General features: G+C 42.6%; 1 protein-coding gene across 1 annotated transcript in view; it reads right to left on the reverse strand.

Moving 5' to 3' along the window:
* Window positions 1-727: 727 nt before the first annotated feature.
* GPC1 (glypican 1) overlaps window positions 728-25564 on the reverse strand; it is a 491577-nt gene continuing 466740 nt past the window's right edge. Inside the window, 4 exon segments of the mRNA XM_030216135.1 lie at window positions 728-2706; window positions 8666-8841; window positions 12595-12728; window positions 24087-24206. Coding sequence (XP_030071995.1) covers window positions 2471-2706; window positions 8666-8841; window positions 12595-12728; window positions 24087-24206 — 666 coding nt within the window. The 3' untranslated portion in view covers window positions 728-2470.

Here is a 25564-nt window from a genome sequence, read left to right on the forward strand (position 1 = left end):
GACCAAGCCTCCAAAAAGTGCCCTAACTGACCAGATGACCACCGGAGGGAATTGGGGATCACCTCCCCTTACTCCTCCAGTGGTCACCAACCCCCTCTCACCAAAAAAAAAAACATTTTAACATTTTTGTGCCAGCCTGTATGCCAGCCTCAAATGTCATACCCAGCTCCATGACAGCAGTATGCAGGTCCCTGGAGCAGTTTTAGTGGGTGCTGCAGTGGACGTCAGGCAAGCGGACCCAGGCCCACCCCCCCTACCTGTTACACTTGTGGTGGTAAATGTGAGCCATCCAAAACCCACCCGAAACGCACTGTACCCACATCTAGGTGCCCTCCTTCACCCATAAGGGCTATGGTAGTGATGTACAGTTGTGGGTAGTGGGTGTTGGGGTTTTTTGTGGGGCTCAGCACCCAAGGTAAGGGAGCTATGCTCCTGGGAGCAATTTGTGAAGTCCCCTAGGTTGCCCATTTGGTGTCCTGGCATGTGAGGGGGACCACTGCACTATAAATGCTGGCTCCTCCCACGACCAAATGCATTGGATTTGGCCGGGTTTGAGATGGTCGCCATTAGTTTCCATTATCGGCAAAAACCAATGGCGGCGATCTCTAACACCGGCCATCTCTAAGGCTGGCCCAAATATTGAGATTGGCCGGCCCCGACCTTATTATCGAAACGAAAGATGGCCGGCCATCTTGTTTCGATAATATGGTCAGGTATGCTGCTTTCCGGGGCCGTCCTTAGAGATGGCCACCCATATAGATGGCCGGCCCTGTTCGATTATGCCCCTCCACGTGAGTGATGACAGAGCTGAAATGACAGTCTGGAAAAATAAGGACTCTTCCACCCAGAGCATGTGTGTATGTGTGTATTTCTCTGACTGTTTGCCTATATATATAAAAGTGCCTAGGGAGCGCCTGATGAGCATATTCTATAAAGGAAAGTATCTACTTTCCTATATAGAATACGAGCATAACCAAATATGTACATGCATTTGCTGTTAGGCACAAATAATTGCGCCCAACATAGAACTGGTGTAAGCACTTGCGCCTAAATGCTGGAGATATGCGCACAACTTATAACATGCTATAAGTTATGTGCATAAGTAGGAGTCCTGCCTATGCTCTGCCCACACTCCAGTCATGGGTACACCCAGCTGTCAAATAGGTTGTATATAAGATATGCACATATTTACAGAATAGCACCTATGCAAATTTTTGGCATTTATGTGTGTATGTGCAAAGCACCCACGGTTCCCAACATTCCCTGAATTATCAGCTCTGCCAGGATTTTCCTTTTCGAAAAGAGCTTGCAGATCGTGCAAGCTACTTCATGACTCAATATCTGTTCTTAAAATACAAAGGAAATATCACAGTGAAATATTTTGCAGATCTTGATGTACTCATCTGACTCAACCACCTATATGTAGTATTATAGTTGCTGTATCTAGACCAGCAATATGGAAGAAGAAAAACTGCATGGCCCAAACATATCTAGTGTACTTGAGTGAATGCTTCCACTGCCCAAAACTGGGCTCCCCAAGGATGAAGGAGAACTGAAGGGAAACCATTCAGAGTTTCAAAACTAACAAATGCAAAATATGCAGAGCTATCCCAGGGCTCAGCCACTGCGCTTTCATACAGGAAGCACTCAAGTAAATCACAAATTTGTGGAAGGTGGAAGAAGGCTATGGCTGCTACTGAGGTGACCTCTGTTGGTTCTAGAGCAGCTGGAAAAGTCTCTTTAAACAAAGAAGTCTTCTTCCAGATCTTCATTTGTATAGGATTCTATGCTGCCTCAGCATGTCATCTGTGGTGGGGGACGGGGATGGGGGGCTGGCAAGAGTATAAAATTGGTAGTAAAATGTATACAATTATGTAAGGTGGGTGCAGCTTTAAAGCAGGATTACTCCATGGAGTTGACTATTTCAGGATAATTTGCCAACCTGAAAGTTTTACATCAATGGGACTGAATGGAATGGTCTCTCTGCCTAATTTGTACAATATAGTGGACTGACTTAACAGTTAATACTCCTGAACATAGCACTGACGGTAGATGACTTCCTCAGTCTTTTTTATTTTTTCACTTAATAGATCTATTACTTTATAGGTAATATGTTTTATTGTTTGATATTGTATTGTAGAACAGTATTGGGCATTTGCATATTCTACTGCAGGCATTGAAATGGCGTCCCTCAGAGGACAAAACCAAACTAGCAGAGGCCAGCTGCAGCCTAGGCCCGTCAGAGCCTCTTTGTAGCAAATAAATGAAATTTTAAAATGAGGTACAGAAAGAAGGACCCAGCATTCATAAAAAGTAAAAGACCAGCTCTAGCACTGCCAGATCTCACACACAATCTAAAGACTCCCCAAACCCCACCCCCAATTCTTGCCAAGATGAAAAAAAAAGTCCAATTAGTTTTTGGCAAAGTTTAAGACCTTGGCCACAGTCCTCCTCTGGTTGTGCAAATGAATTACCGCTTCAAGTGCTGTGCTGAGAGGAGAGTCCCGGAGAGGAGGAGGAGGATGAGAAGAAAGTTAGAAGGCTGGAATCTGCTGCTATTGCTTTTGCTGCCGTGTACGCCCCGTCCGGATTGCTTAGGAATGCCATGTGTTTCTGGTGTCCTGGTGCTAGAGTTTTTTGAAAGCTTTTTGCCACACGCTTCATCCATACAACCGTCACCACTTCCAGAGCCACTGCTGTCGTCACCTGCAGTGAAAAAATTAATACATAGTAAGAATAACATATATAGTAACATAGTAAATGACGGCAGATAAAGACCTGAGCAGTCCATCATAATCTTGTATCATTCAGGCTTCTCCTATACATGGTTAATACATGCCAATATGCATCCATTCACCCCAGGATTCTATATAAGGCACACACCTTAATTAATTAACAAGCCAATCAGTGATAATTGGCTGATAACAACCAATTATCAGCACTAATTGGCATTGGAATTTATGTGGGCTTCTTTTTAGATGGAAAGAAGAGAAAATGACAGCCAACATGGTTAAAAGGTGAAGTGAAAGAGGCTATTAGAGCCAAAAGAATGTCCTTCAAAGAATGGAAAAAGGACCAAAATGAAGAAATTAAGAAGCAACATAAGCACTGTCAAGCTAGATGCAAAGCACTGATAAAGAAGGCTAAAACAGAATATGAAGAAAAATTTGCCACAGAGACAAATACAGTAACAACTTTTTCGGGCTCATTGAAGCAGAAAGCCTGCGAGGGAATCAATGGAACCATTAGATCATGAAGGAGCAAAAGGGGCACTTAGGCATAGTGGAGAAACTGAATGAATTCATTGCTTTGGTCTTTAAGGAAGAATATTTATTTTAAAAATGTATATCTTGCCTATAACCTAGGCGGTTTAGAAATCATACATACATAAGAAAAAAAACAAAACTTAAAACAATGTAAGATGTAAGATATGTACTAGAAATAGTTTTCAAGGGTGATGATGCAGAGGAACTGAAAGAAATATCGGTGAACCTGGAAGATGTACTGAGCCAAATCAACAAATTAAAAAGTAGTAAATCACCTGGACCAGATAGCATGCATCCATGGGTACTGAAAGAACTCAAACATGAAACTGCTGATCAGCTGTTAGTAAAGTCATTAAAGTCGTCCGTACTACCTGAAGATTGGAGGGTGGCCAATGTGACGCAGATTTTTAAAAAGGGTTCTAGGGGTGATCCAGGAAATTACAGTTCAGTAAGCCTGACATCAGTTCCGGGTAAAATAGTGGAAACTATTATAAAGAATAAAATTATGGAGCACATAAATAAACATGGTTTAACGGGACAGATTCAGCATAGTTTCTTTATCCACGTTTATTCACGTCTTCAAAGAAATGAAGCAAGTCTTGTCTCATCAATTTGCTTCATTTCTTTGAAGACGTGAATAAACGTGGATAATGATGAGCTGGTTGAAGCAGTGTATCTAGATTTTCAGAAAGTTTTTGACAAAGTTCATCATGAGAGTCGCCTGAGAAAATTAAAGAGTAATGGGATAGGAGGCAATCCTGCTTATTTCGAAAGAGAAGGGCGCCCATCTTCCAACACAAAGCGGCCAAAGTTTAAGGGAGCATGTCGGAGGCGTAGCAAAGGCGGGACTTGGGCGTGCCTAACACATGGGCGCCCTTGGACGATAATGGAAAAAAGAAGGCTGGCCCTGACGACCATTTGGCCGACTTTACTTGGTCCATTTATTTTCAGGACCAAGCCTCAAAAAGATGCCCAAACTGACCAGATGATCACCGGAGGGAATCGGGGATGACCTCCCCATACTTCCCCAGTGGTCACCAACCCCCTACCACCCTAAAAAAAAATTAAAAACATTTTTTGCCAGCCTCTATGCCAGCCTCAAATGTCATACCCAGCTCCATGACAGCAGTATGCAGGTCCCTGGAGCAGTTTCAGTGGGTGTAGTGCACGTCAGGTAGGCGGACCCAGGCCTAACCCCCCCTACCTGTTACACTTTTGGTGGTAAATGTGAGCCCTCCAAAACCCACCCGAAACCCATTGTACCCACATGTAGGTGCCCCCCTTTACCCATAAGGGCTATGGTAGTGGTGTACAGTTGTGGGGAGTGCGTTTTGGGGGGATTTGGGGGGCTCAGCACCCAAGGGAAGGGAGCTATGTACCTGGGAGCAATTAATGAACTCCACTGCAGTGCCCCCTAGGGTGCCCGGTTGGTGTCCTGGCATTTGAGGGGGATCAGTGCACTACAAATGCTGGCTCCTCCTATGACCAAATGGCTTGGATTTGGCCGGTTTTGAGATGGCCGGCCTCGGTTTCCATTATCGGCAAAAACCGAGGCCGGCCATCTCTAAGTCCGGTGATCTCAACATTTAGGTCGACCATCTCTAAGGTTGACCTAAATGTTGAGATTTGGCCGGCCCCGACCGTATTATCGAAATGAAAGATGGGCCACCCTTACAGATGGGCGCCCCCGTTCGATGATGCCACTCCACGTTCTGTTGTGGATTAGGAATTGGTTATTGGACAGAAAGCAGAGTGTTGGGTTAAATAGCCATTTCTCTTAATGGAGGAGGGTGAATAGTGGAGTGCCACAGGGATCTGTACTGGGATCGGTGCTATTGAACATATTTATAAATGATCTGGAAATTGGCATGACGAGTGAGCTGATTAAAGTTTCCGAGGACACAAAAATATTCAAGATTGTTAAAACACATGTAGACTGAACAATTGTAGGAAGACCTTAGGAAAGTGGAAGACTGGGCATCCAAATGGCAGATGAAATTTAATGTGGACAAATGCAAAGTGATGCACATTGGGAGGAATAATCCAAATCATAGTTACCTGATGCTAGGGTCCATCTTGGGGACAACACCCAAAAGATCTAGGTGTTGTTGTAGACAATATGCGGTGGTCAAAAAAGCAAACAGGATGCTAGGAATTATTAGGAAAGGGATAGTAAATAAGACTAAGAATACTGTAATGCTTCTGTATCTCTCCATGGTGTGACATCACCTTGAGTATTGTGTTCAGTTCTGGTCGCCATATCTCAAAAAAGATACAGTGGAATTAGAAAAGGTTCAAAGAAGAGCAACCAAAATGATGAAAGGGATGGAACTCCTCTCATACGAGGAAAGGCTAAACAGGTTAGGGCTCTTCAGCTTTGAAAAGAGACGGTTATGCTTGAGGTCTACAAAATCCTGAGTGGTGAGGAACAAGTAGAAGTGAATTGATTTACCCTTTCAAAAAGTACAAAGACTAGGGGACAGTCACTGAAGTTAAATGGAACACTTTTAAAACAAATTGGAGGAAATATTCTTTCACTCAACGAATAGTTAAGCTCTGGAACTCTTTGCCGGAGGATGTAATAACAGCGGTCAGCGTATCTGTGTTTAAAAAAGGTTTGAACAAGTTCTTGGAGGAAAAGTCCATAGTCTGTTATTGAGACAGACATGGATGGGGAAGCCACTGCTTCCCCTGGGATTGGTAGCATGGAATGTTGCTACTATATGGGTTTCTGCCAGGTATTTGTGACCTGGATTGGCAACTGTTGGAACCAGGATACTGGGCTAGATGGACCACTGTTCTGACCGATTATGGCTATTCTTATATTCTTATGTTAGAGGTGTGCATAAATTCTAATGCGCATAGCTGAAAAGCAGGCATGGCCATGGAAGGAGTGTGAGTGTGTCAGGGCGTTCCTCACATTTATGTACATGATTATAGAATTCGAGGGAACACGTCTACATTTAGGCATGGGTATTTACACCAGGTTTTCTATGGAATAAATGGCTGCGCCTAAATGTAGGTGCATTCCCTGGCCCTATGCTCTATTCTATAAACTGCGCCTAACTTTAGGCATGGTTTATAGAATAGTGCTAAGTGCTTTTTTTTTTTGGACATGTCTATCTTTTAGACGCCATTTACAGAATCTGGCCCTTAATGTGAGGGATTGGTGTGGATTGTGGTGGGCTCCTGAAAGTAGATATAATGCAATAACGTTAAGCCACGTACGCAATAATGAGAAAATGACACAAAATCCAGTTTTGCTTCTGTTTTGAAAGTGATGAACCTGTTGAAATAAGGGTCAACAAACAAGTTATAATTAATACCTTTTTCCTGGGCAAACTTGGGGGCCCTTTTACTATGCTGTGTTAGGTGCAAATGCGCGCGGAAAGCAGCAAAAGTGGCCTAACGTGATATGCACTATAGCATTCCATGTTAGTTCTGCCCTCTGCACGTGCTAACCCTGCAGTAGTTTTTTTTGGTGGGGGCATATCATGGGCAGAGAATGGGTGTGGATGTGTTGATCAGCTACCAGGCTGATCTTACTGCCGCATGCTAACTGGGTAACGCATTAATAATGCAGGATCCCTAAATTGGAGGTGCTAAGCCTAAATTGTAATTTTTTTTTTTTTTTTGGGGGGGGGGGGGGGGTTTGGACACGTGCTAAAGCAAACAACACACTACCAAAAATGTAAATAATACAAAAATGCCCTTTTTTGCTGGCCGTGCTAAAAATAGGCTTAACATGTGGGATAGTCTCACATAAAGGCAAGCTAAACCCATTTCTTAGCATAGCTTAGTAAAAAGACCCCTTAATCTATTACTAGCTCTTGAGAGATATGCTCTCTTTATCAGGCCAGTGAGGAAACAGTGCAGCTACACTGAGTTTAAACAGTACAGTCAGCTAGCTGTAGGTTATCTGTAAATCAGAAAACAACAAGGCAAACGGTCCATGATAACCAAGATGGAAAACAAAGGAGAAGCAGACCTTTTTGGAAAATCAGTCTTTATTAACAAAACTCCCAGGTATCAAACAGCGATGCCCAATATGGCCATGTTTCCCCAAACGACTGTGTCAGGGGCAAGAAATACCAGCAGGTGTAAAGTTTGAGGTTCCACCAAAATGATAAAAATAGTCCCTCAGCCTGGGTTTGTTTGGAGAAGAGGCATTAAGCGGTAACGCATACTTAATGTGAGAGAAATAACCGAATACTGGACACTGTAAAGCAGTTTGCATTAGTTTTGCCATTTGCGCATTCTAACTGTGCGGTATATATATATATATATATTTTTTTTTGGAGGGGGGGGGGTCCGTGTCATGGGCGGAGAATGAGCATGGAAAGGCTATTCAGCTACCATGCTGACATTAGCTAATGCTACCTGAATAACGCTGACAACACAGCAGTCCTTAGTGCCTCCTAAACGGGAGGTGGTCAGTGCTGCTGTGTTAATTTTTTTCACTCGCCCTGTGCTAATGCTGATATTAGCACATGGCCAGAAAAATATAATTGAAAAAGGCTGAATTTAAGGCTGCATTAGAAATGGGCTTAGTGTGCAGAAAAGTTTACGTTAGGATAACCTAAGCTCAGTGGAGTAAAAGGGCCTCTATAGGTCTTGTGCGTTCAAAGTATAGACTAGTTTGCATGCACACAGCACGTATGCACGTGAATTTGACATTCACGTAGGTAAGTGCTAGTTTTCTATAATCTTTACCATGCAAATGGCGTTTACATTCTGGCACTAAAGATTATAGAATAAGGGGGTCAGGGTACAGCATACAAGGGGTTTCTTTAACTAAGGTGAGCTGAATGCTACGAAGCCCATAGGAATAGCATTTAACGAGAGCTGATCGTTAGTGTGCATAAATCCATTACAGCACCTTAGTAAAAGAAGCCCAAGGTATCCTCTAGCGAGCAGGCCCCTGAGTAAACAATAAGGGGCCCTTTTACTAAGCAGTGGTAAGCACTAACGTGTGTTTACTGCATGCTAAAAGGCATTGCGCTCAGGCGTTAGGCAGCACTAAAAAATTGAAAATATTTTTTAGTGCTAAGGCATTTGGGAGTGAAGAGTAGGTGTGCCCAGAACTAATTGGCTAGTTAGCTGCATTGCCATGCGCTAACCAATTTAGCGCATAGTTAGTGCGGAAGCCCCTACCACTTAGTAAATAGGTGTCGGTAAGAGCTTCCATTGTAATGGCCACACGCTAATTGGCTATTAATTCTACAAATGAAAGATGCTGCTATTTTACAGTTGCGCTAAAAGTGGCCTCAGGAAATGAGAAAACCACGCGTTAAAAATAGTGTAGGCCAGTCTTTAACACAGCTTTGTAAAAGGGCCCCTCATAAACGCACATTTTATCTTAATTTTACTGTACTAATTGTAAATTTTGAAATACTTACTTGCATCTTGGAAGTCTACATCATTTCCATTGTAGGCATTGCGCAGCCTGTTGGTCATTATCTTTAACTGCATGATCTGTTGACGAATGGTCATATCGGGTTTGGTGATATCGACATCAACCTCTGGATTGTTTATCTGATTGGCCAGACCATCTCCCATAACCTCTGGTAAGTATCTAAAAGAGATGCACATAGGTTGTAGGAATATACTAACAAAAACAGTATACACTGGATAAGCCCTAAAATCCATGACATAACCCATATGGTAGGGATAGGTGTTTGCAACTTTTTACGTAAAAAAATAAGGAGCAGTAAATACATAATTAAAATTAAAAACAAAGCAGGTACCCTATCTTGATTCATTTATATGATTATTTATTTTCATTTCATTTTTGTTTTATCCTTTTAAGGGTTATGTCAGTGCCAATTTGTTTTTAATGTTGCTTTTGTTTTAACATTTTAATTCTGATTTTTGTGCTCCTCCCTTTTTTATGTAAAAAGTTTTAAAAATTTACCTTTACCTTAAGGGTTAGAAACTCAAGCCTTTCTACATACAGCTCAGTAGAGAGACCATAGGGTGACAGTGTCTGAGGATCTCAAGGCATCGAAACAATGTGACAAGGAGATGGCTGTAGCTAGAGGATACTGGACTGCACAGAGAGAGGCATAACCAGCAGAAGAAAGGAAGAGTCAGTTCCACTGTACAAGTCATTGGTGAGGCCCCACTGGGAGTAACTGTGCTCTGTTTTGGAGGCCATACAGATTTTTTTTCCAGAGAGGGGAAGCAGTGGAACCAGAGGATATGAATTGAGGTTGCAGATTGGTAGGCTTAGGAGTAACAATCAGGAAGTACTTTTTCACAAAGACCTTGGTGGATACCTGGAATGCCTTCCTGGTAGAGGTAGTGGAGACAAAATGAATGACAGAATTCAAAAATATATGGGATTAACACAGAAGATCCATATGTAAGAAGAGTATGAAATCAACATAAAACTTATATACGCTTAGACAACAACTCAAGTAGCTGGGAAGGTAAGGCCAGTGCCAGGTGGACTTCTACTGTCTGTGTCCCAAAAATAAAGACAAATCAGGAACATATGTAGTTCATATCACATTCCACATGCTATGAGTGTGGATGATCTATATCTCAGTGGGGAAGGAGACATTTTAAGATTAAAATTAACAAATAAAGGGCCCCTTTTACCAAACTGCGGCAAAAGGGAGCCTGCGCTGGCATCGGCGCATGTTTTTCACGCACACCGAGGCTCCCTTTTACCACAGCGGGTAAAAGGGAAGTCTCTCTTTCCTGCAGGAAATGGCCATGCTGCAAGTAAAGCACTTGCTGCACAGCCATTTAGGGGGGGAGCCCTTACTGCTACCCTTTGAGGTGGCAGTAAGGGCTCTTGCGCTAACCTGGCGGTAACCAGGCAGCATGCGGCACTGCCTGATTACCGCCGGGTACACTCTGGCGCTACAAAAATAATTTTTTTTTGTAGTGCCAGATATGACAGCACACTGGGGTGGGAAGTACTGCTGGGCTGCTGAGGTAGCCCGGCAGTACTTCCTGTTTAGCAAGCGGTAAGCCCACATTGGGCTTACTGCCTCTTAGTAAAATGGGCCCAAAATGTTGACAGCAACATTGTTGGATGATTGGTTTAATCATGTATTGACAATGAATGTGACTATGTTGTAGCCAAAATACAAAAAACCACTCTTCCAAGAGTGAATCATATATTTATATAAATATATAACTTCCTTTAAGTGGTTGGCATTGTGGCAAATTGCCAACTGGCCTGTTTGTGATGCCAGTGTTGAATCATGAAGGAGCGTAATCTGCAAAGAATTGTAGGTGTGGCTGTGGCTGTCTTGATGGGCAGATTGGATGAACCATGCAGGTCTTTATCTGCCATCATTTACTATGTTACTACACGGCTCTTATTTTAGAAGCTCTATTCGTTTTCTGATGTCTGAAAACTGGCATTTAGACATCCGTATTGCATTAAAGTCCAAATCCTGATTTTATAAAACTGGGATTATGCACTTCTAAAACGGCCGTACATCCTTATGGCAAGGGGGCGTGGACTGGGTGTATTCTGAGCAGGACTGGGGAGGGGTCAAGATATGGACATCCAATTCTGGTTTCAGGAAGGGAAAGGACATCTTTTGTTCAAAATGATGGACATTGTTATTTAGACCTGGTACTCAGTATATCCAGGCTATAGAAAGGTGCTCTGATTGAGCAGCTCTCCACTAGAGGGATGAAGGCAAGTCATCTCCCTCAATGGTTGCTGTCTCTCTCTCTCTCTCCCTCAACTGAATGTGAAACTGGCAAGGGATACTGGGCTCTGTGATAGCTTCAGGAACTACAGATGTTAATGGTACTATTTCTTTTTTTAAAAAACTTCATACTAGACCTCCATCTGGAATAGAGGAATATCCTAGTAATTAGGGGCTAAGAACCAGGGGAACATGGTTCACATCCCTGTTTCTTAGACTGCACAGCCCAGACGCTCATGCGAGTGATCTGGCTCACGCTTCAGAACAAAGACCACTACAATACAGACTGTATTTTACAACATTGCTAATTCTGGATCATCATTATCATTCTCAACTCAAATATTTAGACTCCTGATGCAGGCCCTTTGGCCGAAACACAACGTTGTGTCGAGTCAATATACTGATTAATAAAGTTTGGTTCATCTTCACTCTGGAACTCCTGGTTTTTTACCCACTGCTTTGTTGTATTGTATCACATCCCAATTTAGAATTTCGTGATTTTTTTTTTTAAATTGTGAGCCCACCAGCGAAAACTGTAATTTCTGTCCTTGTGTAAGAAAAAAGAATAATGTCTTGTACCTGGCTAACCTATTTCTGATTCCTGGTAAGCAGAAGCAATCAGCTGACTTATGAGTGATTCACTCAACCTTAATGTGCATGTTCAATGCTTCTGATTTATGTGGGCTGTAGTTCTATGTGGGAACAAAAAGAATGAACAAAACATAATTACCTGACAACAGGCAAGCTTGATGCTATGAATGCCCGATCAATTACATCTCAGAGAATATTCAAAGGTAAAGCTGATTGCAGTATAAATTAAAGGGCCCTTTTACTAAGCCATGGTATAAAGTGGCCTGCGGTAGTGTGAGCGCTTCTTTTCAGCACGAGCTGGGCCATTTTTTTAACCACATCTAGGAAAAAGGGCTTTTTTTAAGGGGGCTGGAAAATGGACATGCACTAAAATTGAAACCAAGCAACAAAAACGCGGAAAGAAAAATCCTCACGCAAATCAAGGACAAAGAAAACGAAAAAGTGAGGACAAATGCAGAGGAGATCCAAGAAACTAATTTATTGATAATCAGATAACGACCCGACACGGCCGTGTTTCGGCATCAAAGCCTGCATCAGGGGTCAAACAAATCTTTTTTGGTTGACGTCCGATTAGAAACCAACAGAAAATGTGGTAATTGGACTTCCTTCAAACTTGAAAATTGAGCAGTCAACTAAGGAGTGCCACTACGGCAATACACAGAAATTATGTCAATCGTACAAAAGACGTCATTTCTGTGTATTGCCGTTGATGCTGAAACATTTGTCCTTACTTTTGCGTTTTCTTTGTTCTAAAATTGAAACCAGCACATGTCCATTTTCGTCCTGTCATGCGCCAACTGCTGTTTACCGCCGGGTAAGCGGCCCATAGTAGATAATAGAAAATTATTTTCTACCACGGGATTCGACGCACACCAAATTTGGAATTACTGCCCAGCTTGTGTGCTAGCCAGGCAGTAGTGCCGATTTGGTGTGCGCTGTACGTGCTTAGGCTCTTACGCAGCTTAGTAAATGGGCCCCTTAGTTTAGCTTATTATCACCCTGTATTCTAGTTTTGGAAGCTATAATATACTGCAACAATCTTTAGCACTGTGCTCTCTTACCTTCCTTTGGTCATTCCGTTCCAACACTTCTCCTCATTAGTTGACCCTACAGTTACTCTGTCACTGCAAAGAGCACTCGGGAGACTTATCCAGTAGTCTCTAATATCTATCAGCTTCGATTTAGCATCTGAAACCTAGAAGAGAAATGGAGAATACTTGTTGGACTGAAATTCCCTCTGACTATGCAGCTCTGTTGTCCTGGTTAAACTGTTTGTTCTTGATGTGGACAATAAGCATTATTATTCTAGACCCTCTGGTTACTGCTATATGCTAGTCATTGGGAATGTTTCAAAAAGCTAGGGTTATTTTCAGTCTTTGAATGTAATTTTGGTTATATGACCACAAATTAGTGATAAGTTAAGTATTGCTTTGAAGAAGTGTTGTTAAAATGTATTTATACATTTATATTCTACCCTATCCATAGTCTTCTAGGCAGAGTACAACAAACACAGGCATAAGAAGATCTAATACATAACAAGTAAGTCATTAACATAAACTCGACCTAAACAAGACAGAAATACTGTTCATTATTAAAATATAAATACAACTAAGTCCCCACCATAAAGACCCCCATCCAATAAACATCAGTCTGTACTGTATGCATGACAAAACAGAAATGTTTTTAACAATGTCCTGAACACACTCATCTCCTGCAATGCAGGTGTTAGCTACATTAATCAAACTATCTAATGCAAAAGTTCTTTTTAAAATCCACTAATAAGTGGATAAAACCTTCTCCAGTCTTGCAATCCTATTGGCAAATATGTATGCAATGATATTCATAAACTAGTAAAACATGCCCGTTTCAGGCACAAATGAAATGGGCGCTAGCAAGGTTTTCCTCCCGAACTCCCCCCTCCCTGCTTACCCCTTGTGAAGGCACTGACCGCCATTGTTGCGAACCTCGTCAACGCACGGCAACGTCACCTTCAATGTGCTGAGTCGTTGGTTGTGAAGCCACTGATGCCATTGCTCCGCCCTCGACGTCATCACGTTTGACATGAAGGTGGGGCCCCAACACAGTGATTTCGGTGGCTTCACCACCACGAACCCTTCGAACCAGAAGGAAGTGCCCGGAGGAACTGACAGTGACGTCAGTGTCCTCAGAACGTTGAGGGTGAGTTTTATTATATAGGATAGTAAGAGGCACTGGTCCTGGCATGTCAAAGTAAGGAAGAGCCATTTCTCAACGTAGATTTGAAAATTTCAAGAGAAATGAGATAACTCAAGATCATTAAAAGACAAGTAGAAAAACAAGCATGGTTGCAACAAAGTTAAGATGATAAACATGGGATCCAATAGAGATATGTATTTGCTAGTAAGCACTCAGTTTATGTGCATGCCTTAAAAAATATATTGGTCAATATTCAGCTCACAGTCATCATTTTTTAAAGCACTGACCGCCGTGAAATGAATTAGTCTCAGATATTGAGATATCCAGATATTGGCACTGATTAATTGGAACTTTCACTGCCGCTGTAAGTTATCTGGGTTTATTTATTTATTCATACTTGCCTCTCACAATTATCCAAAAATGAGTTTGGCTTCCATTTAACAGTTGAGAGATTACATTTACAAAGTTGTATGATGCTGTGTTTTACAGTGGTTGGCAAGATAACTGTTAATGGACATTGAATAGTAATTGGGTTTCTTGAGAAGATATGTGTTATGTATTGTTCCAGAATGATTAGTGCGTATTTTACTCATAGAATGTTCTGAGGAGGTAGGTCTTTAGGGCTTTTCTGAACTGGAGGTAGTTCATGATGTTTCTTATGACTATGGCAATTCAGTTCCACCATTTTGAGCCCAGGTAGCTGAATCCCGCCATATAGGTGGACTTGTATAGTACGTTTTTGAAGTTGGGCAGGTGAAGTAGTAGGTAACCTCTGGTTCCTGGGTTTGCATTTCTCGGTGATAGTTTGATCATATCTAGCATGTAGTCCGATGACATGCCAAACAGTATTTTGAAGATGATTCTGCTAGTTTTGAAAAATAGTTTGGCCTTGATTGGGAGCCAATGTAGCATTATGAGTAGTGGGGTTGATCTATCATATTTTGGCTTTTTGAATATCAATCTTGCTGCTGTGTTTTGGATGGTCTGCAAAGATCATTTGGTTTGGCTGATATTCAGCACCGGTACCTGGATAACCAACCAGGCATTGTTAAGACTGCTTTTTATGAGGTCTTAATTGCCCAGTTAGTTATCCAGGCGCAGGCACTGAGTATCAATGGTGTCCAGATAACTCCCAGGTTCACCCCAACTCCACCTCTGGATCACTCTGGCACTAACTGGAGAATGTCATGTCAGTAGAGTTCATAATCACCTGTACTCTTCGGTTAAGTGCCGCTGTGTGTGTGTACCTTTTGTGCATGAGACAGAGAAGGCCTCCCGTCAACGAAGCAATGTTTTCCTGAGCTTTGTAGGCCCAGAACTTCTTCCAGGTTCAGAAGGGACAGAATGGAACGCTGACACTTGACAGTGTAGTAATGAGCCTGGGTGTCACTAGGAGGGGCTACTCCATTGGCTCTCCAGCTGTTCATCAATGACAATGTATGGAGGAGAGATGCTGCTTTAGGAGGGAATGTCCTGGAGGTGAGAGTTCTGCTCAGCAGTGGGCAGCTATTAGCAGCACCACTGTGTCCTTGGGAGCACTGGGAGATTAATTATGGTGTTGAACTTACAGTCTCTGGTAAAACAGGCTGAAATTATATGGATTCCCTTTAATCTATGTTTGCCTCATTCCATCAGGTGCTTTGGTTATTCTGTTTGACATTATGCTCAACTTCAGGTTCTTGAGGAACAGACGGCAAAAACTGAAGAACTTTATGGCAGTACAGACAACTTTACTTCAAGATAAAATGGTGGTATAAAGGAAACTGGAAAGAATAGTTTTATACATTTTTGAAAGAAGTCATTAAATATCCAGACTCTGCTTTTCTGCCAGTGTAGAACATTTATTATTTGCTTTTAAGGGGAAAGGGGAAAATGGCTCCCAATTAGATCAGTCTGTGGTGTATTACCTTCTGACAGTCTGGACCCTGATGGAACATTTGGAGAAGTGAAGAGAAGTGATCCTCAAGACAGCTACTCTGTTAGTTTGTTATCTTTATCAACATGATTAAGACACTATAATGTGCTTCTATTTCAGTTATCAGGATCGTTATTTTATTATTTATTTATTATTTATTTGTTGCATTTGTATCCCACATTTTCCCACCTATTTGCAGGCTCAATGTGGCTTACATTATGCTGTAATGGCGATCGCCATTTCCGGAATGAGAAATACAAAGTGGTATTGCATTAAAGTTCATAACTGATAAAGTAGATTAAGCAGTCAGGTATGGAGAGTTCATTGCCAAAATGAAAAATAAAGTGGTACTGCGTTAAAGTTCATTAGTGACAAAGTACAGTGGTGGAAATAAGTATTTGATCCCTTGCTGATTTTGTAAGTTTGCCCACTGACAAAGACATGAGCAGCCCATAATTGAAGGGTAGGTTATTGGTAATAGTGAGAGATAGCACATCACAAATTAAATCCGGAAAATCACATTGTGGAAAGTATATGAATTTATTTGCATTCTGCAGAGGGAAATAAGTATTTAATCCCTCTGGCAAACAAGACCTAATACTTGGTGGCAAAACCCTTGTTGGCAAGCACAGCGGTCAGACGTCTTCTGTAGTTGATGATGAGGTTTGCACACATGTCAGGAGGAATTTTGGTCCACTCCTCTTTGCAGATCATCTCTAAATCATTAAGAGTTCTGGGCTGTCGCTTGGCAACTCGCAGCTTCAGCTCCCTCCATAAGTTTTCAATGGGATTAAGGTCTGGTGACTGGCTAGGCCACTCCATGACCCTAATGTGCTTCTTCCTGAGCCACTCCTTTGTTGCCTTGGCTGTATGTTTTGGGTCATTGTCGTGCTGGAAGACCCAGCCACGACCCATTTATAAGGCCCTGGCGGAGGGAAGGAGGTTGTCACTCAGAATTGTACGGTACATGGCCCCATCCATTCTCCCATTGATGCGGTGAAGTAGTCCTGTGCCCTTAGCAGAGAAACACCCCCAAAACATAACATTTCCACCTCCATGCTTGACAGTGGGGACGGTGTTCTTTGGGTCATAGGCAGCATTTCTCTTCCTCCAAACACGGCGAGTTGAGTTCATGCCAAAGAGCTCAATTTTTGTCTCATCTGACCACAGCACCTTCTCCCAATCACTCTCGGCATCATCCAGGTGTTCACTGGCAAACTTCAGACGGGCCGTCACATGTGCCTTCCGGAGCAGGGGGACCTTGCGGGCACTGCAGGATTGCAATCCGTTATGTCGTAATGTGTTACCAATGGTTTTCGTGGTGACAGTGGTCCCAGCTGCCTTGAGATCATTGACAAGTTCCCCCCTTGTAGTTGTAGGCTGATTTCTAACCTTCCTCATGATCAAGGATACCCCACGAGGTGAGATTTTGCGTGGAGCCCCAGATCTTTGTCGATTGACAGTCATTTTGTACTTCTTCCATTTTCTTACTATGGCACCAACAGTTGTCTCCTTCTCGCCCAGCGTCTTACTGATGGTTTTGTAGCCCATTCCAGCCTTGTGCAGGTGTATGATCTTGTCCCTGACATCCTTAGACAGCTCCTTGCTCTTGGCCATTTTGTAGAGGTTAGAGTCTGACTGATTCACTGAGTCTGTGGACAGGTGTCTTTCATACAGGTGACCATTGCCGACAGCTGTCTGTCATGCAGGTAACGAGTTGATTTGGAGCATCTACCTGGTCTGTAGGGGCCAGATCTCTTACTGGTTGGTGGGGGATCAAATACTTATTTCCCTCTGCAGAATGCAAATAAATTCATATACTTTCCACAATGTGATTTTCCGGATTTAATTTGTGATGTGCTATCTCTCACTGTTACCAATAACCTACCCTTCAATTATGGGCTGCTCATGTCTTTGTCAGTGGGCAAACTTACAAAATCAGCAAGGGATCAAATACTTATTTCCACCACTGTATATAATAATTCAAGTATAGAGAGTTTGGATTTAATCAATTCTGGTAAAGTTCATTAGTGACAAAGTATTTAAGCAATCAAGTATAGAGCGTTTGGTTTTGTTCAGTTCTGGTGTAAATTTCATTGTCTGGTATTTAGGATGGATCATGGGAAAAGTTGGTTTTTAGTGATTTTCGGAATTTTGTTAGGTTGTGCATTGTTTTTATGACATTTGGTAGTGCATTCCATAGTTGCGTGCTTATGTAGGAGAAGCTGGATGCATATGTCAATTTATATTTTAGTCCTTTGCAGCTGGGGTAGTGGAGATTCAGGAACGTGCGTGCTGACCTGTTTGTGTTCCTGGTTGGTAAATCTATAAGGTCTGACATGTAGGATGGAGCCTCACCGTGAATGGTTTTAGGAACCAAGGTGCAAATTTTCAATGCAATACGTTAAGTGGGAGCCAGTATAGTTTTTCTCTTAGGGGTTTGGTGCTTTCGTATTTTGTTTTTCCAAATATGAGTCTGGCTGCTGTATTTTGAGCAGTTTGGAGTTTCTTTATGATTTGTTCTTTGCATCCGGCATAGATGGAATTGCAGTAATCTAGGTGGCTTATCACCATTGATTGTACCAAGCTGCGGAATATTTCCCTTGGGAAGAATGGTTTTACTCTTTTGAGTTTCCACATTGAATGGAACATTTTCTTTGCTGTATTTTCTAGTGTGAGATTTCAGTCAATTGTAACTCCGAGAATTTTCAGGCTATCTGTAACAGGGAGGGTGTAGTCTGGGGTGTTTATAGTTGTGGGTTTGTTCGTGTTATATTGTGATGATAAGATGAGACATTGTGTTTTTTCTGCGTTGAGTTTTAGTTGAAATGCATCCACCCATGAGTTCATGGTTTGGAGGCTTTGTTTGATTTCATTTGTGATTTCTGTTAGGTCATGTTTGAACGGGATGAAGATCGTGACATCGTCTGCATAGATGTAAGGTTTCAGGCCATGGTTGGATAGCGATTTGGCCTAGGGGTGTCATCATTAGGTTGAAAAAAGTCAGTGAAAGCAGTGATCCTTGGGGTACTCCACAGTCTGGTTTCCATGGTGATGATGTGTTCGAATTTGATATCACTTGGTATGTTCTTGCGGTAAGGAAGCCTTTGATCCACTTAAGTATGCTTTCTCCAATTCCGAAGTATTCTAGGATGTTTAATAGTATTTTGTGGTCAACCACGTCGAACGAGCTGGACATGTCGAATTGTAGGAGAAGTACACTATTGCCAGTTGCAATTGCTTGTTTGAATTAGGTTAGGAGAGTAATTAGTACTGTTTTGGTGCTGTGGTTGGATCGAAATCCTGATTGTGATTCATGTAGTATTGAGAATTTGTTTAGGTAGTCGGTAAGCTGTTTGGTTACCATACTTTCCATTAGTTTGACTGCCAGAGGGATGGATGCTACTGGGCGGTAGTTGGTTATCTCATTTGCTTTTTTCTTTGAATCTTTAGGTATTGGGGTGAGTAGTATGTTTCCTTTATCTTTAGGTGTAGTTTAGGTGTGACCTGAGGTCTGTTATGAAGAATTGAGGGGTGGATTTTATTAGGTTGTTGGGACATATGTCCAGTTTGCAATGGGTTTTGGCGAACCTGTTGATCGCTTGGGTGACGGTTTCATCGGTGAGTAGAGTGAAGTTTGTCCAGATTCGGTCTGCTGGATATTCGTCGGGGATTGGGTCCAGAGAGTCAATTAATATTTCATGGTCGGTGGTATTAAGTGGTAATGTGATTCGTAGCTTTACAATTTTCTCGTTGAAGTATTTAGCAAGGTTGTCTGCTGATGGGGTGTCTGTGTTGGTTGTGGTAACCAATGTGGTATCTAGTAGTTTGTTCACAAGCTGGAAAAGTTTATGCGTGTCTTTGTAGTCTGGCCTTATTTTGGTTTTGTAGTATGACCTTTTGGTTTGTCTTATTGCATATTTGTATTTCCTTTGTATTTGTTTCCATGTGTTAAGTGTGTATTCATCTTTTATTTTATTCCATGCTCGTTCAAGTCTCCTAACTTGTGTTTTTAGTTTGTTCAGTTCTTCGTTAAACCAAGGTATCGAGTGATGTCTTCGTGAGGCTCTTGTTTGTAGTGGTGCTATTTTGTCTAATATGCTTCTGCATCTATTGTCCCAATCTAGGAGGTAGTGTTTCGAGTCCGTTTGTGCTATCCATTCGTTCTTGCAGATATGTTGCCAGAATGTAACAGGATCAATTTGGCCTCTCGTGTTGTAGGTTGTGCATTCTTGATTGTGGTATGAGCCTTTTTTTCGCCACTGTAGGGATAGGTTTAATTTGTGGTGGTCTGACCATGGTATGTCTGTCCATTTTGTATCTGTTAGTATTAGGTTTAGATCTGGGGACAGTTTGTGATGAGGTCGAGTGTGTGGCCTTTGAAATGGGTTGCTTGCATATTTGGCCAGTTTAGGAGATTGAGTTTAGGAATTTTATAGGAGATTGACCAGATGTTTGTAGTCAGATGTAGGAAATGAGGAAGGGGAAAGGGGAGAAATGGAATGGGACTTGATATACCACTTTTCTGTGTTTTTTGCAACTACATTCAAAGCAGCAATGGAAGGTCAGGTGACTTCCCCAGAGTCACAAGGAGCTGCAGTGGGAATTGAAATCAGTTCCCCAAGATCAAAGTCTGCTGCACTAACCACTAGACTACCCCTCCTCTCCGGTGTTCTTGATCCTGCACCAGGAAACCTCCTCACTGGTGACATGGTTTATGTTAAAGTTTGCTTGTAAATGTATTATTTTGATGGAGAAATAGGGTTTATCCCCTCATTCCATAATGTAGCGCCTAGTATTAAGCATAAAGTGTGGGCACAGTCTACAGAATGCTAACACATACGTGAATCAGAGGTGCCAATAATTGGCATTTATGCACGTCACTGCTAGGAAGTATGTGCCAAAGTCGCTAGGGAGAGAATTCAATAAAAGGCATCAAAACTTGGGCACAAAAGAAATTAAGCACTAAATGCTATTCTACAAAGGGTGAGCGTTTTATATAGAATAGTGTTTAGCGTGGATCCTGCGCCTAAATTTTGGGTGCCAGACTTACGACTGCTGAAACCTGGTGTAAATGCCAGTGCCCAAGTTAGGCGCAGGTAGGCAATATTCTATAATTCCGTACGCAACTTTTCAGAAAGGCCCAACATGCCCATGGCCTTGCCACCTTTTGAGTTACACATCATGGGTGTTAGGCATCATGCCTTATAGAATAGTGTGCATCCAGATGTGTGCACAAATTTTAATGCATGCCAATTAATATCAATAATTGGTTGTTACCATCCAATTATTGATGGTCAGTTCGGGCACCTTTTTGAGGCTTGGTTGTAAGAAAAAAAGGACCAAGTAAAGTCGGCCGTGCTCATTAGGGACGCCCTTCTTTTTTCCATTATTGTTCGAGGACGTCGATCTGTTAGGCACGCCCCAGTCCCGCCTTTGCTACGCCTCCGACACGCCCCCGGGAACTTTGGTCGTCCCCGCAATGGGAAGCAGCTGGGGACGCCCAAAATCGGCTTCGATTATGCCGATTTGGGCGATCCTGAGAGAAGGATGCCCATCTCCCGATTTGTGTCGAAAGATGGGTCCCCTTCTCTTTCAAAAATAAGCCTGCAAGTGATGTGCACAACATAGATTACTATCAGTTGTGTGTGTTGCATAGCACTCTTTGGGTTGCCAACTTACATCTGCCACTGACCTGTTGTAAGTGGGAGTGCCTAAATTTTGCCATGCCTAAGCAACTTTGCACTAGTATTCTACAAAAGTGCTAAGTACCATACAGAATTGGCACTAAGCATGCTGCACTGTAGCACTGAGTTATAGAACTGCCCCCTATGTCTTTTAGGAACGCTATGCATGATGTTTTTTTGGACTTCCAGTGACATCAGCAGGGTGCATGGCTGCATGAAGAAAGAGCTCTGGACAGAAGACAGCATTTATCCTAGCAAAGCTTATCCCTACCTCACCAAAACTGATAGAATTAGCGCACCATAGAGCTAGTGAGCAACCCAGTGCAAAGATGACGGTGGAAAAATGACCAGAGTCTCGGAGAGTGTCTGATTGGGGAAGCTTGAAACCTGTGAAGCCTTCCAAAATGGTAGAAACAATGATATCGGGAGAGAGCGATTTGGAGGAGAAAGGTGTGGTGCAGCTTCGAAGACCCCATAAATGGCAACTCTTACCAAAGGAGTCTCCATGAATGGATGGCTGATATTAAAAATGAGTTCTAGCTGGTTTGAGGTTATATTAAAGAAGCAGTCAAGGACATTTGAAAAGATATAGCAGACCTAGGCTAGCACAATGGACAAGGTGGAACGCAGAGACAGAAAGCAGGAGGAGCTCACCAATGAGAAGGCTGGCATCGGTTTTCACCCATAATGGAAACTAATGCCGGCGATCACAAACCCGGCCAAATCCAAGGCATTTGGTCATGGGAGGAGCCAGCATTTGTAGTGCACTGGTCCCCCTCACATGCCAGGACACCAATCGGGCACCCTAGCGGGCACTTCTAAAAATTAAAAAAAAAAAATTAAAATAGCTCCCAGGTGCATAGCTCCCTTCCCTTGGGTGCTGAGCCCCCCAAATCCCCCCAAACCCACTCCCCACAACTCTACACCATTACCATAGCCCTTATGGGTTAAGGGGGGTACCTAGATGTGGGTACAGTGGGTTTTTGTGGGGAGGGGTATGGAGGGCTCCCATTTACCACCACAAGTGTAACAGGTAGGGGGGGATGGGCCTGGGTCCACCTGCCTGAAGTGCATTGCACCTACTAAAAACTGCTCCAGGGACTTGCATACTGCTGTCAGGGAGCTGGGTATGACATTTCAGGCGGGCATAGAGGCTGGCAAAAAAGGGTTTTTTTGGGGGTGGGAGGGGGTTGGTGACCACTGGGGGAGTAAGGGGAGGTGATCCCCGATTCCCTCCGGTGGTCCACTGGTCTTTTGGGGCTCTTTTTTGAGACTTGGTCCTGAAAATAAATGGACCAAGTGAAGCCGGCGAAATGCTCGTCAGAGCCAGCCATCTTTTTTCTATTATCAGCTGAAGCCGGCCATCTCGTAACCACGCCCCGTCCTGCCTTCGCTACCCTGCTGAAACGCCCCCTTGAAGTTTGGCTGGCTCTGCAATGGAAAGCAGTTGGAGCCGGCCAAAATCGGCTTTTCATTATACCGATTTGGCCGGCTTCAGGAGATGGCCAGCCATCTCCCGTTTTGTGTCGGAAGATGGCCGGCGATCTCTTTCGAAAATAAGCTGGATAGTAACCTAAGGAACTTTGTAAGTTTAAGTGCTTTGAAAATGAGCCCGAAGGTCTACTGGCAAGCAACAGCTGCAGGGTTTTGATATACTATCAAATATAACTGGGGGGGGGGGGGGGGGGGGGAGGGGGGAGGAGGAGGGTCGTGTCTGGTTAATAGCTTGAGCAGCAAGCCTATTTGATTACCTTCTCAGGAAAGGACCTAGAATTAGATGATTTTTGCAGGCAGTCAAACTTGAATAACTGAAGCGCCATTTTACTAATTTGCGTAGGCACCTGCGCGCATCCTATATGCGTCAATTTTGAACTACCGCCCGGCTACCGCATGGCCTGGGCAGTAATTTCATTTTTTACACGCGTCCACTAAGCACGCCGGAAATTTTCCAGTAAGCGGCGATAGCTGGGCAGTAATCAGCATTGTACACACATAGACCATTACCGCCTGGTTAACGCGTGAGACTTTACCGTTAGGTCAATGGATGGTGGTAAGGTCTCAGGCCCAAAATAGACACGCGCCAATTTTTATTTTGACGCACGTCCATTTTTGGCCCACCAAAAAAGGCCATTTTTGCAGGTGCGCTAAAAAATGGACCTGCGCACATCCAATACATGTATCTACACCAGCGCAGGCCACTTTTCGGCGCACCTTAGTAAAAGGACCCCTGAGAGTTAAGAACTATCTGTAGCTTTACAGGTGCAACAACTGTGCAAACTGGGTAGGCTAAATGGCCCACATTTAATATACAAGAATATATGGGTAAATGTTCACTAATGTTAATTGGTCAAAAGCTCTTATAATCAGTGGTGTCCAATCTTGGTCCTCAAGATCTGCAACCCAGTCAGGCTCTTCAGAATTTCCCCAATGAATATGCATGAGATCTATTTGCTTGCACTGCCTCCATTGTATGCAAATAGATCTCATGCATATTCATCGTGGAAATCCTGAAAAGTCGACTGGGCGAGGGCCGAGGTTAGACATCCCTTCTGCACTGATTTCTGGTCTTCAGGATAGCAAATGGACTCATTTCTTAGATCAAATGTAAACAAATATATCTCATGAATATTCATTGCGGAAATTATGATAATTCAGGGACAGAAATTCACCACCTCTTATCTGTTGCATACATCTATTCAGAAGATTCCAATGTTATATTTTATACAACTTTGCTCGTGAATATCACTGTGCATATATTATTACTGTATTTACTTACTAGTTTTTCCAGTGCAGACCCTGAAGAAGTTTCTTCCGTGTGTGACTTGACTCTCCGTTTCTTTTCCTCTCCACTGTACCCTTTTGTGTTCACTTTGGGATTTCCACATCCTTGAAAAACCTGCACAAATAGTATGTCTTTCATTATTATTTATGGATTATCTTTTAGTACATTTTCAATTAAATCATACCAGTGTCTTCCCACTGTTCTTTATTTGAGTACTGTAAATTTTGGGTGTAATTTTATAAATGATTTGAGTGTGTAGAATGGCATTTAATACAGTCAAATAGGTAGTCAAAATTGCCAAGAGGCATACAACCATAAAAGTAGGCACTCAGAAAACTTGGCACCTATTTTTGGGGTTCTTTTACTAAGCTGCGGTAGCGTTTTTAGCTTGTGGTAGAAATCAGCTGGCGGTAAATGCTGAGACACCCATAGGAATATAACAAGTATCTCAGTGTTGACCGCCAGCTGATTTCTACCACAAGCTAAAAACGCTACTGTGGCTTAATAAAAGACCCCTTTGAGCGCTATAAAGGCTGTTTTGCACTTATATACCAGAAATGCTATCTACAAAATTACTCACCATGTACAAGTTATTCTGTATTCTACATTCTCAGTGAGTTGTTATTGTAATTTCCCAGCTGAACTTTTTTCAGTTTTTATAAACCACACTGAACTCTATCTAGGGGAAATAGCGGTTAAGAAGATTTATATTGACACTGACACTGAGAACAGATGTACTTGTATATGACATTTGTGTAGGTGTGATTAGGCTATGTTTATGCATAGTCTTTATAAAATGTCACCCTAATTCTATATATGGCACTTAAAATAGTGCACTCAAATTTCGGTGTGCACCCAATTTGCATACACAATTAATTGACAAATGAACTAATTAGAGCCAATAATTGGGCGCCAATAATCAATTATCACAGCTAACTGGCATTAATTTATATTTATGCGTGAATCTTTAGGTGCTCAGATTCACTTATACACAGGGGTGTTCCTAGAATTTGAGCGCAGAATAGGGAGATCCCTTATTCTGTTGGTTTAAATCCTTTGTCACCATATGCTTTTTTATAAATGGTGCCCGACTTTGGGTGTTAATTTTTATCGGCACCCAGATTTGAAGATTGCTCTTACTTATGCTGTTTCCAATCCCAAGATGGTCACCGGAACCCTCCATGGCAGTCTTGCAAGGCTGCCATGTCCTAGCACCCATTTTGGATAAGGATCAGGCAGGGGCAAGAGTGACTGGGTATCATTCTTGCCCAGAAGCCGCTAGACCACCAGGCCGTTTAAAGCAAAGGTAGGCCTAGAGAAGGTCTTTCTGGGAAGGTTGAGGGGATGGAGGTTGGTTGGTTGGCCCTCTTCTAGTGGAAGAGGTGGCGCCGGCGGCTGGCCCGGGAAGACCCACAAGGCACTGGTTTCGGCTGAAAGTGAATGGCATATTTTGGCTGCAGATTCAGTTTCAG

Source organism: Microcaecilia unicolor, chromosome 10, assembly GCF_901765095.1.
Source record: "Microcaecilia unicolor chromosome 10, aMicUni1.1, whole genome shotgun sequence".
Lineage (NCBI taxonomy): Eukaryota > Metazoa > Chordata > Amphibia > Gymnophiona > Siphonopidae > Microcaecilia > Microcaecilia unicolor.